Source organism: Channa argus, chromosome 2, assembly GCF_033026475.1.
Source record: "Channa argus isolate prfri chromosome 2, Channa argus male v1.0, whole genome shotgun sequence".
Classification (NCBI taxonomy): domain Eukaryota; kingdom Metazoa; phylum Chordata; class Actinopteri; order Anabantiformes; family Channidae; genus Channa; species Channa argus.
Window position 1 is genome coordinate 19,969,329 of NC_090198.1, and position 17,822 is coordinate 19,987,150.

Below are 17,822 nucleotides of genomic sequence, written 5' to 3' on the forward strand. Positions count from 1 at the left end.
CACAAGCATCCATTAAATAATCCTGAATATAGCACTATTAGAGTTATGGAAAATGTATAATACTCATAACTTTACATTTGTAGCACAACAAAGTGGTAAAATCAAAGAAAGAAAATATATAATAAAAGGGAACATTAGACTAAATTTACAGACTAAAAAAAAAACCATTAACCCAACCTATTGCAAACATTTATTAGGCTTAAGTTTATGTATTATGCAACTTTATTCTGAATGATCTACTTTAAGAAAAACTACAAGGTTAAACAAAATTTGTTTCATCAGTGTAACTGCCTTTGTAAGTGGTTTATAAAAATTCATTTGCGCATCCCATCCATCTGGCTGTTTTTGAATTAGAGGCAGTGTACAGCCTGGACAGGTTGCCAGTCTCTGAGGACTGATACAAAGAAATACTCACACCGACCAACACAGGCAAAAGCCAGGTATTTTAACCTGCATATGTTTAGGTTTTAGGAGGAAACAGGAGTTTTAGAGGACACCCACACAGAAAAGCCACAGCAGGTTGGCAGATTCAAACCCAAAAACCTTTAGCTGTGAGGCAGGAGAAAACAAATGTGCAACAGAGAGATATATAATAAGGCCTGTGGCTTTTAAAGTCTGAGAGAAAACAAGGTATTAAAATAGGGCTGTTTATTAAGGAACAAACATACTGAAGAAAACATACAACTTTCACAAGACGTTTTTGTACAAGACATACTGCATTATCATGAGGATAGAACAGACACTTCTGTAAAATCTTTTGACATTCAGCTGTCTTCAGTTCAAAAAACATGTTTGTATTTTCCATTTTGTTAATTTTGAAATCAGGTTAATTGATTCATAAACCCACTTGAAAGGGTGTTATTAAACCCCATACTGTACCATACATCACCATACCGTTTATTCTAACCACAACTTCTCTAGTCATGAGGTAACATACTTGAGACCATTCGAAGTCAATGGAAACCATTGGATTGTCACTTGGAAAGAGAAGAGGTATTGGTGAACACTTGAATAGACACTAGAGCTAAGAAGATCTAAATTCAAGTGAATGCTAGTAGTTGCTGAGAAAATTAACCACATTTGGCCAACGCTGACAGAGGTTGGTTGTTGTGGAGGTTCAATTGATAATGATCCATAACATGATGAGTGTGCAGCAGTCCGCACTCACATGAGCAGCGTGTGGTACCTGTTACACCTAACAGTCTGGTGTTTGTGCAGTTAGTAGAATGAAGAAGCCAAGGAGCTCTGGTTTGTTTCCAAATCAGTGTGTACACACAGTCTGTCTTTGTGCAATGGTCTCACACCTGAAAGCCACTTTGTTGGATGTGGTGAAGCTGCAGGCGAAGGGACTGTATGCTGCTTATGATTCTCCTCTGGTGTCCAATCAAACAGACCCCGATACGCCTGATGTCGCTAAAGGGCAGAAGGAAGATTTATGCATTTTCAAATTAATAGTTTTATTTCTTGCTGTGATACCAGTACTAATAGTAAAACACTTTAAGTCAGACTGTCAGAGTATGTGGAGAAAGTGTTTGGATACACCTGCAGCTTCATGATGAGAAAGTGATGAAGCCAAAATTACACATTTGATATTATAGCATAACAAAAAAAGAACAAAGAACATCATATACACATACTGTACAGATATCTCCTTCACGATTTGTAATGGTGGAAAGAGTTTTATTACATACATCCTTCTGTTCCTTTGATGTTACTTAGCTTGCATTCAGTGTGCTTTATGACACTGTAGCTGCACTCACTCTATACTCATGGTTGAAATGGAATCCAGTGTCGTGTATCCCGCTGCAAGGAAGTTGTTCTTGTACTGGCTCATTTTGATGGAGTCAAGCCAGTCGCCAATAGAGATGAAAAGAGGGTAGTCTGGCATCTCCTCTGGGGAGTCAGGGAAACTGACATGACAAACAGATCAATAAGAAATATACACAGATGTTAACAAATAGTTAGTGCGCACGCTAACTTTCTTATATCCCATCAAGGATGTTTTGCTTGTTTAACCAAACGAAGTGCAAATCGTCCATACACAATATTACTACTTTAATTTAATAGATTTAAGAGTACTAACCTCATCTTAATTATATTTCTCACCTTTTTGATATGAAATGCAAAACCAGCCAAAAAGGTTTAGAAACAATTAACATTGTATTATGGTGTTTACACTGCTAGAAAGTGGGTTTAAGTAGGAAAAAACATCGGTATGGTCCTTCTACACGATGTCTGTGTGAATAAGTACTTACCTCTGAACCTCATTCACCAAAGTCAGTAGGCTGCTGGGGTTGATTATCAGTTTGTCAAGGAAAGACAGCACATCGTTGAAGTGTGGACGCTGGCTAGGCTCCTTCTGCCAGCAGTGTAGCATCAACTGATGCAGTGTCACAGGGCAGCCCATTGGTGCTGGCAGACGATAGGCCTCCTCCATTGATAAAATTACCTGAGATGATTGTTAGTTAACGTGTTTAAAACAGGCCACTTAATGTTTTCATCTAGTTACCGAAGAAACAAAAAACTAATAGCACTAAATGTTGCCAGTGTTGCAGTAGTTAGAAAGGTGAAATGTGAACAGCAGCTTACATCTTGATTGGACATCTCCCAGTAGGGCCTCTCACCATACGACATCACTTCCCACATTACAATGCCGTAGCTCCATACATCGCTGGCCGAAGAAAACTTTCCATAAGAAATAGCCTCTGGTGCTGTCCAGCGCACTGGTATCTTCCCTCCCTGACAGATGTGGCAAAAAAATTCAGCTGATTAGAGAGAAATTCAGAGTTGCCACCATAAATGTCATATTGTAATATCCTGTAAAAACAGCAGAATCCACACTCACTGTAGCAGTGTAGGCTGCTTCACTGTCATCTTCAAGGACTCTGGACATGCCAAAATCACACACCTTACACACCAAGTTTGCGTCCACCAGGATGTTGCGAGCAGCTAGGTCTCTGTGAACGTAACCCATTTCCGAAAGGTAGGTCATGCCGACTGCTATGCCGCGCAACATGCCAACCAGCTGGAGGACTGTGAACTGACCATCACGTGTCTGGAGAGGTTGTGTCAAAGACAGAGGTCAAATAAGGCAAAAAGAAGACAATATGTACTCAGGACAAAGGTTTACATCTGTGAACATGTATTCTTCTCACCCGGAGGAAGGAGTCAAGTGCACCATTTTCCATGTACTCAACTACTATCATTATTGGTCTGCCTGAGTAAAAGTTAAAACACACAATTTGAGTGATTGACTGAGAAAACGGACCAAAGAAAAGGTTTTGTGACATATGATGGGTTCTCTATGTAAGCAGACATACAGTGTAAGAGCTTACTCTTAGTGACTACTCCCTCCAGCCTGATGATGTTGGGGTTGTTGAACTGTCCCATGATTGAGGCCTCGCGCAAAAAGTCCCGCCTCTGTTGTTCCATATAGCCACCTTTAAGTGTCTTTATTGCCACAGCGATGTCCATCCTTCCAGGTAAATGCAAACGACCACTACAGACCTCTCCAAATTCACCTACAAACACACACACACAGATTTGCAAATAGAGTCGGCAAATGCAATTATAAATACAAAATTCAGTTTTAGTCACTGTTGCTTATAAAATGCCATTTTCATGTTTGTATAAAATATCAATTTTAACAGCTTGATGCTGAAACAAAAGCATAATAAAGATGACATTATAACATGCTCTGCTTTGTTGTAGCAATTTGTAAACAGGCGATTGCACCCTGCCTCCACCAGATAGAGCCAGTGATGCAAAAAACACGACACATAGGAGGCACCTTCATTATCACTCATGGAGTAAATAGGCACAATCTGTTCACTTTAATGAACCATCAAATATAATTATTCACAGTCAGCACCTCAGGCTTTGCTACTCTAAGGTACAATGCTATAAATTACATTAAAACCAGCTTGCTATAAGGGGTTGTAAAGTTTTTAAACAAGGACTTTATGAAGTTTAACATTTCCTATAAATTAAAAATGCTACTCAACATAAAACGTGGGTTTGGTTTACTATCACAGGTACTAGACAACCCTCTGTTTTTTAAACAAATGACTAACTAATACTAACAAAAAACAGGAAAGATAATAGCATTCAAAAATTTATGTAGCTATTGTAAAAATAATGCATTATTAGAGCTTATTAACTGGTAGTAATTTTACCTGCACCAATCACCCTCTCGATGCAAATGTATGAGGGATCAATCTCTTTGGCAAATTCCTCCACAGCCTGAGTGGGGTCTTCGTACGTATCTGGATCCACATAGGTCTTTATGCCTGAGAATGGGACTATAAGACAAAAAACATAACATGTAGTAGGATATGTTGCATAAAATCTTGCAGTGGAACAGAAAACGAATGATTTCCATACAGCTGCACTGCAGCAATACATCGGATTTACGTAGAGTAGTACAACAATACTAGAACCAACACTGAAGTATATCCAACACAAAGTATACACCTGACAAAACTAAAACATGCAAGAACCTTTCATAGGTTTTAACGTATGTAGCATATTGTATAAGCAGGATGGACAAAATGATAAAACAAATGGTACAGTATATGTGGACTGTAATTGTGTAAAAGAATTAGATCAAATTATATGATTTATGTATCAGAGTGAAAAATCATTTATTCATTAAAATCTGATCTGTTTTGTGCAAGACATAATAACATGTTCAGTACAGTTATCAGTGATCAGATTTAAAAAGGTTTTTGCTATATTTGATGTTCTACTTGTGTTCGACTGCTCTAAAACCTAAAACCCGGTGTTTACAAGAGTTTATTCAAAACAGTCTGCATATAAGCTTAATGATTTGTAGATTTCTTTTCTTTTGAAGGGTTGAATGCATTGTTGAGCCTGTGCCAGAGAAGATGGTGGTGCATTTGCTTACATTAAGCTGTAAGTATTTTTTGTGTTTTGTCAAGGGATTGAAAAAAAGGTTGAAAAAAGAAAGAAAGAAAGCTCAGAAAATGCTCCAAAACAATGAATAGAAACAATGCATACAGTTACACAGTATCATCCTCTTTGGCTGAGGCTGGGGATGCTGCTGCAGTGAGCCCTGTGCATGATGACTGGCACAAATGATAACTTGAAGCAGCCCCTGTACTCCTCCAGCAGATGAGCTGGGGACTAAACGTACTTTATAGCTGTGTCAGCTCATATTGTAGAGGACTGAAGGCTTCGTTAGAGACAGACTCCAGTTTGGTGTCTACACTCCACCTCTGTCTCCAGGGCGTCTAAGCTCTATAGCAGAACAAGTCTTTTCTACCAGTTTGTTGAGCTTGCGGACATCCCTGCTGGCTTGGTGATGCCTTCCCAGCACACCACAGCAAACAGCAATAATAACAGATTGAGAAGGATTATAACTATTCAAATAATTTTTATAACACTTGAAGAGAGGCTCATTCAAGAAATACATTTGTATTGACAAAATTGTTCTGACTAACATGTGTTGTAACTAAAACAAAAGTCACTTTTTAACTTTGTGTACCCTGACAAAAAACAATAGCATAATGATGCAAGCCGTAGTAGTGCACACACAAAGAAATGCTTGATGTCCCTTTTCCTGTGTGTCTGTGCGTGTGTGTGTGTGTGTAGAAGTGGCCTGTTACGATATTTTCATTTACAGTCCTTCAGGTTCTTCAGGTTTAAGCCAAGAGATGGTAGAATTGCTGGATTTGTTTCAGAAGCCATTGTCCCCTTGCAGAACTTGGATCGAAACTTACTTAAAATTTCCGTTGAACTGTCTTAGTAAAGTACACGACAACATTGTGTTCCCAAAGATAGACATGCTTCCCCTGTTGGCCAATCAATAACCTTGTTTTTATCTGTAATTGCAGCAACACACACTGGGCAGTCCTGTAATTCTGAAAATGGAACACTGGTTACCCAAGTTTTGTCGAAATCCAATATGTTATCAGATACTGTGGTGAGCAAGGATAAAGATTTAGTGCTGAAAAAGGGCCAATCTATGTCGAAAAATGTCAGAACATACAGTAGTGAGTGCTCAAAATTTAAATTTTCATCAGAACATGATCAATTGTGTGCATGAAGTGAGACAGACAGAAGTGTTTGTAAAAGTCATTTTTTTGGTAATTATAAAAATTGCAAAGCACGGCATTATTACAAATTGGTGTAATTAGACTCCACCAAAAGCTTAGTTTGATCAGTGTGCTGAAAGGATTGAAATGACAGTTGAAAGAAGAAAAATCTCTTTTCAGCTGTTCATTTTTCTTGAAAAAGAAACATGTCACCCACTGCATCAGTGTGAGCCACTGGTGTGGTTTTAATAGTTTTTAGACAACAGTGGAGCTCTGTGGTACAGACAAGAGATAAAATCAGTGAGTTAATACAATTCATTGTTGGCTTTTTGATGGGATTTGTGGATTACCAATCCATTATATTTTAAAAGAAATAACCAAATAACAATCTTGAAACAATCTTCCTATCATCTCTTTAAAATAACAGTGTCCAAGATGCATACAGACATTTTACAGTTACAAATGCACACGTCAGTGCTCTATCATGGACAAACTGTGTCATGTAACCATTGATTTTAAATGATCTCATAACTTGTTTAGCATTTTTACTGCAATTTTTGTTATTAGCTGACATTTACATTAAAAGTGATAAATCTGCAATAAGCCAATATTGGCTGATATGTTGAACTCATCTTTTTGATGAGGTTGCTTCTTAAATAGATTATATTTTTTTAAGCCTTTGGAGCTTTGGTTGGTATTTTGCAAGGTTATAGCATGTGTTGACTTTGCTATTTTTTACAACACATCAGCCTAATGCACTCACTTAGACATACATAACAAGCCACAAACCTTTAATCAGCTCCATCAATCAAGTGGCCATAATTAACAGGACAGAGTTGGAAAGTCAGTTCTAATGAGTCTTTTGGACTCACTTTAGTCCATAACAGAACCATTAATTGAATAAATTGAACAGAAAAACAGAACGTTTGATGATGCTTAGTCAATACTTAAATCAGAAGAGAAATTTGAATTAAAATACACACAATAAGAATGTGTTGAAACATTATATACGCTACCGTGTCCACTGTGAAAACGTGTCCTCCTCTTCTCCTGTGACTTCATCCTTGCTTTAATGTACCCTTGGCACCTGCACAGGTGAACCAAATAACCAAAGACTAAATCATCACCAAATAAAACAACCATGTAGATCTTGTTTTTGTCCCCCACTGCCCTTACACTTTGTACTAATAACAGTCTCAGTAACTGAAATTGTCAGCAGAAACGTGTGGGATTAACAGATTTACTGCTATTCCAAAAAAAGTGGAAAAGTGACTATTTGTTCTGACAGCATAGCCAGTTATCCTGGGCCAAGAAGAAACTGGAGATAAAGCAAGTATTCCTCCATTTTTGGCACTTGAGATAGCTGATGAATTTATCCACTTCTCAAAGGGGCTTAATGTTTTATGTACAATGTAAAAATAAATCTTATTGTGACTCATGCAGAAACCCTTAGTAGATTTGTACATTTGTTCATTTTTAGCACATAAGCAATTTATGAGGATTTGTTTTTACATTTTGCATTTACATAATGTAATGTTATTAGAATGTTTATCTCATGGTGTACAACATGAGACAGAGTTGGGTTTTTTTTTATGATTAGGTAACATTAACACACATTAACACATTAATTAAAGTTATTCATGGTTTGGGACAAACAGGCAGCCTTATAGTAATTTTAGGCAGTGGTATTAATGGTAACGTTTGATGACACCCATAACAGTATATCTACCCAAGTCAAAACAACTGTTACGTGACACATATGTCACATGTTTGAACATAAAGATGGATTCATCTAACTCTCTAGATGAAACCATCTTTATGCTCACAGGTTTGCATAAACAGTATGTATTTAAGTATTGTCACTTATCTTCAACAGATTTTTATTTGAAATACAAAAAAACTCTACTTACATTATTTGAGTCTCCCATTCCTCAGTGGAGATGTTTTCAGCATATAATATTTGCAAATTGTATGATCAAAGATTTTCACTTTAGTTTGTATCATAATCAGGTGAAAATTCAGACAAACTATCCTCGGATAGTGGGTCATTTTTCATTGTTTATAAATAAGTGCCAAAAATGGTAAAACCGGAGGCAGACTGAAGACAACAATCCGAGCTGACCTGTGGAAGTTAATGGAATGGAGCAAACTGCTGGTACATGCATTACATGCTGAGTAATTAGGCAGAAAATTGGTTCAGCCATTTGGAAAATGGGAGTGTCTGCATGGTGGCAAAAGAGAGTCCATTAACAGACTTCTGGTCGTAGCGCCACTCTGGAGATTATGAGAAGAGAAGCAAAGAGGTGTGTATGTGTGTGCAGCTGCGATAAGCCAGGAACAAAGAGAAAGAATAGTGTCTTACCGTCCAGTGATGAGGAGGAAGAGGGTAAGGATGACCAGCAGGGAGAAGCCTCCTACAGATGCTGTGACAACCACCAGAACTTGACCCTGATCAGCAATATCAGGATCTGAGGAAAATGAGAATAAAGCCAAGGGCAAACAGAAAAGATCAATAGGTACCTGTTCTTGGTTCAAAACAGTAATCGGACACACTCCTTGCATTCACTCACATTATACATTATATAAACTATCCTTATGTTAGCTTATGCTTCCCCTTCCCCCACAGATTAACAATAGTGAGGGTTAGCAAGAGACAAGCCACTAAAGGAGCCTCATGTGAATGTTTAACTCAACAAAGTTTTTCGCACATTTATTTAGTGAGCCAGTGTATAATTTACCTTGGCTTCAGAAGGTATTCAGATCCCTTTGATTTCATTCACACTGCATGTCAGGACAAAAGGACAGCTATAAAGTCTAAGAGAAAAATCTTAAAGTGAAAACTAAAGGAGTTCACAGACACTTCTATCTAATTTGATAGAGCTTGAGACTACCAGAAAAAATGGGATAAAATGCACAAATCAAGTGTGCCAAGCTGTATTGGCTTGAGACTTGAGGAAGTATTAGGGTGTTAATAGTTTTTTATAAAAGTAAGATGCCAAAACATCTAAAATGATACAATATTTTCACTTCGTAGTCAAGGGTTATTAAGTGTAGATGGCAAAATGGGCAATTTTAACCTTTTAAAATGAAACCTACAACACAATAAAGTGTGCACAAGGTAAAACCACTGTTTTGGCGTGTCGTGTGTTCATATATGGTCTACATAAGTATAAAGATATTAAGTTGGACATCTACATATTCATCATCTAAAGTCTGTATTTTGCAATAGGCTGCCCATTCCTTCATATTTCAGGATTGGAATCAGCAGAGCGTTATGTGTGCATAAAAACTATCATAGGCAAAAGTGCACAGCCTGAATCAGGAACTTAAAGAGCTTATAAACATTTAAATAAATGGCTCACGCCTGAAGAAGCACTGATGAGTTTCACTGATCCATAGCAAAGAATGACCATAAAATGTCTCTAAGGGTTTTATCAGGTTGTTGATCAACACCGGTGACTCCACATGTTTGGCTTTAAAGCTCCCATCATCCCCTGTGCATTGTTTTAATACAACAAAAGCTCCCTATCCATAGGAATCTCAACACAAATCGAATTGACTGGACACCTGGATACTCTCTAAAACCAAAAACAAAAAAAACAACGACTATTGCCTCATACCCTCAGCTGCAGTAGCGAACTCAAAGTTGGGACTGTAAGCTGTGTAGCCAGCAGCAGTGCGAGCTCGCACGTGGAAGACATAGACAGTTGATGGTCTGAGGCCCGCTACCACAACCTTGGGGCTTTTGGTCCTTGTTGAGGAGTAGCTCAACTGCTCCTGCTCCTAGAAATGCAGAATCAGATTATCATAAGTGATAAACAATGGCACATTTTGGTAAGACAGAAACTGATGCTTTGGCATAAGCCCATTGTCATAGCAACATTTCAACAAAACACATACATTTTTATCCTATTAACTATCAAAGCAGATTTGATGATCTACATTTACATTAGCTTTCTGTATGCTAAACATGCACAGTGCTCTTGAGCATGGATTGTTCCCAGTGTTATTGTGTAAATACAGCTGTAACAAATCAAACCACTTAAACCTCAAACCAATTTAAATACACTGTACAATTACCTTATTTATTATGATAAAATACCTTCTCAAAGTATTTGACTTCATAGTCCACAATGTCTGAAGGGGGCAGTTCCACTTCTGACCAGGAGAGGGCGATGCTGTTTTGAGAGGCCCACTCTTTCCTGACTACACCCACCAGAGCAGGACCTGTAGGTGTAGTTAAGAAGTACAGGGATTTGAGTCAGTTGCCATTACAAACCCGAGGGGGTTTGGCTTTTTGGAGGTTTAGGCTTATGCACACAAGAATGTTCAACAACAAAAACTCATCTGGTCTTTTCACATGGACAAGTTGATACGCTGGTACAAATCTCCACACAAAGGCACTTTAATGATATTTAAAAAAAATAAAAGATTTGTGCCTAATTTATAGCATGTACTGAGGTAGCAGTTTAAATGCAAATGAGAGACTCATGAGAGACTGAGTCTTGACATAAAAACACCAGGAATTCTGGGAGAAACAAGAGACAGAGCAACTCTGAGTCGCCTGAGAGACCCGTGGGAATGAGAAAATGAATGATTCCGTCCATTTCTTGCTCTACCCAGTGCAGTGAATGAAGTTAAAGTGAATCCACTGGGTTCAGAGAGACTACAGCAAAACACTTTTATTCTGTGTCTTCTGTCATCAGAGCAAAGACATCAACATTGAACAAAAAGTTCCAGACCTGAAAAACAACTGAAATAGAGCTTGTGAAAAATGCCTGGCAACGAATACAGAATATAACATCTCCACTCTCCTGCATACAGCTGACAATCTAAGTCAAATGACTTTTGAGAAACATAACCTGGCTGCAGTTTGGAAGAAAAACTGTTTGACTGTGACATTAATACCCAAAGGTAAGATACAGCCGAGAGAAAAACATTTTATTGTCCACTACCAGTAGGATGTGTGGCTTTCAAGAAACATTTGTGATAACCAGACCATTTGATCGACAGCAAGTGTTTATCATGTTTGTCATTATTGCTGAATTTGAGGGAATATTTTACATAAGGGGAGACACACAATCACCTAGCAGAGATTCAAATATTTGCCATCAATTATTTATAAAACCTTTGCTTGAACAGATTTAGCAAACTAATGGATCCAGACCCTCCGTTGCTGGGCGTGCTGTTCGGAAGATCATCGCTGGAATGAAAATTCAGGGCCAGATTGATGTCTTAAGCTGTCCTCATGCTCAGAGAGGCGGATAACCTACTGCACAGGGAAGGCCTAAAACCAGATGGGGCCCCTCAGAAAAGTGATGTGCCACTGTATTAAGTCAGACACATTGTAGTCCAAAAGCAACTTTCCCATCTTGTCAAGAGGCCACGATTTTCTAGCAGCAGCATCACTGAGATGCAATTCTTCACAGTCCAGCAGCTCATGCGTTTTAACATGTATTAAAACAAAAAAGCACAGAGAGAATAATGGTGCACACAGAAAATAGGAGTTTGATGCTGACTCCTGCAAAAAGGTACACTCAAGGTGACAAATATGTAAATTCAGGGTGCGTGCAACATTCACATTGCAATGCACATTTTGAGACTCCTGAGTGGAGTCTGTTTGAACATGCAACTAAACCTCTACATAATCCCCTGTCTGTGATACTGAGACACAAAAACAAGGCCATTTTCAGCCAGCCGTTTTCATACCTTAAACAGCTCCAAAAAATTAAGAAATAACCATGTATGATGTGAAATTTCTACAATTCTTACATGATAAAAAAAATAAATCAAAACCTTGGATAGGCAGAAGAAATGGATGCCATCTCAATCACTGGACTGTGCTGTCTATTAAACAATTTGAAGACAGAGGTGACACATAGCTGTAATCCATGTTATACCAGGTAACACATGCCCTTTCTATCCTGGTGGCAGGTGGTGCCTGAGCTGTGTGGAGAGCCTGAAGGTGTTGTGGGAATAACTTAAGCGCTTCAGTTTGGCTGCCTGCTGCAGTTATTAATGGCAAAAAGCAGGCACACCAACAGAAATATACAGTGTAGTGTGTATTGACAGAACAACACAGTACAAAAGTGCACTGACTGGCCAAGGACACCCTCTACTGAGTTGCTTTGCAAATGTCTTCCGTGCTATGCCTGAATCATTTTATGTTTTGTATAACAACAATAATAATGATAATAATAATAATCAGGAAAATGCACAAAGGAGGAGATACATTTAAAAAAGGCTCATAATTAAAAACTTAAGTTTTTAGAAGCCAAATATCTGGCAGGAAACTGTAAGCATTTATGTTTCGGCTGATTCATGTATGACCACATTACCAATCCATGAATACACTGTAATGCTAAACAAAAACTATTAAATGTGCACTGTGTGGCTGTAGCACAATATCATCTTTGCTTTTAAATATCCCACAATGTTCTGAAAAATCAAGAAGTCAACATTTGTCACCATGTGATATATTATAAGGGATGTGAGCCATGTGCACATGTATGTTGTGTATTAATATTAATTGGAATTTTGAACCACTAAATGTTTCTTTCATGAATAGTCTAAAAATTTGAATGAAAGAGTACAATTGTGACTTGTGCTTGTGGTTTTAATTCATCGGTTGATAAAGGACATTTAAGCAGTGCATGCTACGTTAAAATAAGCAGCAGTGGTGTTTTTCAGCTGGCATCAGTTCTACCACGCAGATAAATATGCATAACCCACTTAGAAGATAAGAATATTTGCAAGAATCACATTACTGGAGGGGATTTTTTTCAGCAGCATACTGTATAATGTTATGTATCTATCCCCCTGCATATGTGTGTGTCGCTGCAGTCCCATCTTTGTGAGAACCAGCATTTTTGAATTTAGAATTTTTGCCAAAGTGAAGAAACTTAAAAAACCCCCACAACTTTACATTCTTATGTAAGAAGCTATTTTAGGTTCAGGGTAAATCATTCTGCTGGTTAGATACGTACTGCTATGGATGAGTGGCTCAAAGAGAACAATTATGGTCATTACAGTTCAATCAAAATCCCCACAGCCAAAGATAATTGAGAATCCATAGGCTCTAGTTGCTTTATTGGCAATGTGTAAAAATAGGTTAACCCTCATCTATATGTGCTCAAATACACAAAGAAAGGACAGAAGGAGAAGAAGAGAGAACAAGTGAACAGGGAGAGCTGTAAAGAAATCCCACGAGGTTGCATCTCCCCAGCATCTGAGCATATAAATAGAAGTCAGTCTTATTCCCAGAGCAACGGAGATGAAAACAGAAGAGAATCCACTCGACGAAAGAGGCAACGAGCAAAGAAAAAGAGAAAATCTCCTGAATCAGGACACCACAAAACACTGGGACAACTTTGCATGACTTTTGTACTGTTCTGAAAAAAAAAAAAAAAAAAAAAAAAAAACACTGCTGATGAAAGCAGTGCACAATATATATATTTTAAAAACAGGAACAGGTACTTTTCAGGGTTAGTTGGAATCAAAGTGGATGACAAGATTTCTACTGTACATACAGTAGTCTTTCGTCATAGGGCATTAAACCAAAAACAAACCTCACATGCATGACACATTTACCTTTACAGTATACTGTACAAACGTTCACAAAATATGGTACAGAGATAATTGGAATATTGTGCTGTAACACTGATCCATATCCCAGAGATGTCATGTAAAACGATTAGAGTGAAAATGCTCTGACTCAACTACGGATACCTTTCCCAAACTAGTCAACAAAGGGAAAACTCTGTGAAAAGGCCTAAAACAAGCCACCGGGTGTATGATTAAACAGCATCGTGTTATACTCAGAATACTAATTTGCGATCTGTCTTCTAAATAGCTGCAGTTGGCATTGTGACATTTTGCTTTGCACAAGCACTGTCAGTCAGACGTGTCAGGGTGAAGAAAAAAGAAGTGACGTTGGTGAAATTATTGCAAAACAGCACCAACGTAGTGCCATGACTGATTTCTTAAAAGGTACACACAGTGACAGACACAACATGCCACAGACCTACAGGTTGCAGGGTATGGGCTGTGATAGAAATTTCCCCTCTTCCTTAGTCAAGTGTTACTATAACTTAGAAGAATTGTAGACAGAACTTTCTCAGACCCCTTCTATTTATACTCAAACCCAAGAAAGGAACCCCCCTCACAAAACATGACTGAAAAAACCAGGTGCACGCAGTTGACAGTCATCATTCTTGTCTCTTTCTAAGTCATCTGACAATATCAGTTGCAATGAAACCCTTTTATTGCCCCTTCTTGTAGATCTTGTGAGCCCAGGACCCACTATCGCTAACATTGCTTTGTGCCTACTGTGATCTTAAGCAGTCCTCTAAACATGACAGATGATGTCATGGCAGTGAACTCATTGTACATGTGAAGCTATGACCAATTGAGGTCCCACAGGTTGTAAATGTAATGTGACTTATTGCACCGTTTGTCAATCTTGCAAACATCTGTTGAGGTAAATAGAACCAACCATGAGTCAGTGGACAATTTAAAATCCAATTGTAACATATTACTTAATTAGTATGTATTTGTATGATTTTAAGAACTAGTATCTTGAGCAGATGTACAATCTGTAGTAGTGGAGAAGTACAGGACTTGAGCCTGAAATGACAACAACAACAACAACAACTCCGTAGGGATTTTAACAATTTAAAGCAGCAGTTTTGTGATTGAGATTATTTCTGCTCCTCTTAAATAAATCACATAATAGTGATGAAATGTTTCCAACTACATGTGTAATTACTTTAATTTGGATTCTTTCATGCTCCACAAGTGTAAAAAACTCAATCAGCAGCATCAACAAAACACATGCCCCTCACAAATGTAATCTTCACTCGAAACTTTGAAAGGCTCAACATTTCAGCTTTTGATGCAGAACTACATTTGCCTTTTATGTAATCTTACATAAGGATAAAAGTACAGGGCAAGTTTCTCTTTGCTGCCTCTCTGTTCCTGTTGTAGGAACACATTTTTCCTCTGTGCAGCAAACACCTTCCACAAATTTGCACTGATTTCTCTGTGCCTCTTCACAGAACACTGCAGTGAACTTTGTGGGAGGAATCTTCAGTGAGAAACGCTTGGCTGAGCAATAACTACAGTGTATTCTGAGAGGAGTGCACTTCGCTGTTCATAAACGCAGAGACCATCTCGCTCACTCTGCTTTGCATTGCTGTCTTGAGAGGCGTTAGGACAACGGCCGACCTTCATCAGCTCCAACAAGCAGAAAACCAGCATCCTTCTTTAAAAAGTGCAATTAAGTGTGGAGGAGTATATGCACGGGAAAAAAAAGCATTCAACATTATCAAATGTGTTTTCGTAGAATTCATGACCGGACAGATGTTGCTCATCTCCTATGACTACAGACTACTGGACTATTGGAATAATAATTCCAGTATTCCACATGCAGTCTTAACTAAAACAAACTCATCCTGCATCTTTCTTAGCTGACTATTATAACTTATCAAGGTTGGACAAGCACACAGGCAACAGGGAAGAGAAATTATTAGTAATTCTGATTAATATGTTTAGAATAATTAAAAGCATAATGAGGCATTAATATGCAATTTACAAACAGATAGCATGACAGCAGAAAATAAATCGCCTCCGTCTAAAGAAATCCACTTAATTGCTAATTCTAGTTTTGATTGGCTATTATTCCACCATTGGCATAATATCACAATCAATTATTTGAATCACCTTGCAGCATCTGTGTTAATTGGCAGTGAGCCTGTCCATCCTGAATCCCTCCAAACACACGTTTGGACAAGCGGAGATTTGCAACGAGCATTTCTCTCAGTAATTGTTCCTTCTCATTTGAATTTATAGGGAGTTTTGGAGTGTGTGAAGAATGCTTTGGATTTAACAACAGCCTTGTAGTACTTTGAAGAGTTAAAGCAGACTTGTGACAAGATTATTAGTAAGCGTTCTGAAAGATTTTTCTTTGTGTACGCTTTATAGACTGTACTGTATTTAAAAAAAGTTTATGGTACAGCAACAGTGCACAATATTTTAATGCTTTGGAAATTTGCATATATTCCAAACCGTTTTCAGACATTATCGGTGTCGTACAGCATGCTAATTTAAAGACTACTTCCTTTTTCTAAAGTAAATACTACATCTCTCTCTAAATGAACCACCAGAAAAGAAAAACATCATGTATGTGTAGTAGAGCAAGGGGGATAGCTGGAAACAAGCAAGGCTGCATGAGGTACATGGGTAAAAAATATGGGGGTGTAGATGTCACATGTGTGAATTTGTTTGCCTGCTTGTTTGCATGGTGCCTGGCTGTGTGTGCATACAGGATATCTACTGGGGAAAGGCAGTTTGACAAGTTAATCCACTCTAAGCATCCTAATGGGAGCATCCCCACAGGCTGCTTCTCCTCGTCTACAGGGATTATTTTGCATTCCAACTTCTTTCCATCAGTCTAGCTGCTTTTGACAGAGAGGTAGGTAAGGAGTGACACAGACACTTGACATCTTGTTTCCATGGTAGGATGGCAGCTTTTCACACAACAGTTAATATCTAAAAATATTACTTTCATGCAATCTCTCACTGTATAATGGGGCATTGCTGGTGATTGTTGGTAGAGTTTAGTTTTCTCACACGATCAAAAGCATCATTCCTGACCATTATGACAGCTACAAAATAACTGATACCATGGTTAACCCCCCACACTACACTCCATCTACATTATATTGCCTGCAAATCTGAGTGAACCACAAACCCAACGAAGCTAAATCCTTACAAAAAGCAACTAAATGCAGAAAAGTTGCTAGATTAAATGAAATGTTAATAATAAACCTGAAAGTCTGCCCTTCTTGTACTGCCTTGCAATCGCCATGTGCACAGTTTCAATACTTGACAACAAATGTGAAATGACATTTTTATTTCCTCCAGTCTGTCTTGGTTCCTTGCTGTCACTTAAACTGCCGACTCAACCATTAGTGCTGCGTTATTCTCATCAAGCATGTTACAGCTTTTAACACAACAAACTGTTGATTCTATCTCACAAAATCGGAATCTGGCTCTCAGCTTTGCAAATAACCTGTCTAATTATGGGTTATTGTCATTATGGGTTGGTGAACCGGCTAGTCCAAAACTTTGCAGACTAAAATATATCATTGAATGCATTGGTTCATGGTTTTCATGGTCCCCATCCCAAGTGTAGTGTCACTGGCAGTTCATGTGGTGATACATCTATATATTGACATTACATTTTGTACAGATATATATGTTCCCCTTCAAGATGATAATAAAGCATTGTCATTGGTGTTAATAGTCACATGTACAAATACCAACACAAATAGCTATGATGATGATCATGGTAAAATTATACTTGCTTCAACATATGCATGTAATAGTCCATTTAATTAAATCCCCCTCTCTCTTTATACAAACACGCATGTGTGGAAAAACACACTCTGTATAGATATATAGTTTTCTTTTTTCTAGAGAAAACAGTAAACATTGACAGTGTAATACAATTATGGTATTTTATTTTTGCACTTAATGATGAATTTTTGAGCTACTGATTACTGATGAACTTCAGTCTTGTTCAATCAGACTTTCCTCCTAGTAATTGCTCTGCATGCTGAAAGGGGACAGAATGGGCATATACATCCCAGCATAATTTATTAATCCACTATCTTTCCTTTCTTCATCTCAACCTTCTTCATTTCATATTCCATCAATATTCTTGCTCTTAAACACTATGAGGCTCTGGTTTCTGAGAATGTTAGG

The 17,822-nt window shown here is 38.0% G+C and overlaps 1 protein-coding gene across 2 annotated transcripts in view; it reads right to left on the reverse strand.

Annotated features, from left to right (window-relative positions):
- Window positions 1-615: 615 nt before the first annotated feature.
- The window catches only part of LOC137122952 (ephrin type-A receptor 6-like), a 56,015-nt gene continuing 38,808 nt past the window's right edge, over window positions 616-17,822 (reverse strand). The window contains exons 9-20 of one of the 2 annotated variants that reach the window (XM_067496227.1): window positions 10,159-10,283; window positions 9,677-9,839; window positions 8,419-8,524; window positions 7,073-7,143; window positions 4,176-4,301; window positions 3,336-3,521; window positions 3,156-3,217; window positions 2,846-3,055; window positions 2,590-2,739; window positions 2,256-2,449; window positions 1,761-1,910; window positions 616-1,413 (exon numbers count right to left, since the gene is read on the reverse strand). In XM_067496227.1, coding sequence (XP_067352328.1) covers window positions 1,299-1,413; window positions 1,761-1,910; window positions 2,256-2,449; window positions 2,590-2,739; window positions 2,846-3,055; window positions 3,156-3,217; window positions 3,336-3,521; window positions 4,176-4,301; window positions 7,073-7,143; window positions 8,419-8,524; window positions 9,677-9,839; window positions 10,159-10,283 — 1,658 coding nt within the window. In that variant the 3' untranslated portion in view covers window positions 616-1,298. Of the gene's footprint in view, window positions 1,414-1,760; window positions 1,911-2,255; window positions 2,450-2,589; window positions 2,740-2,845; window positions 3,056-3,155; window positions 3,218-3,335; window positions 3,522-4,175; window positions 4,302-7,072; window positions 7,144-8,418; window positions 8,525-9,676; window positions 9,840-10,158; window positions 10,284-17,822 lie in introns of those variants that run through there. The other variant, XM_067496228.1, reaches the window with a different exon arrangement.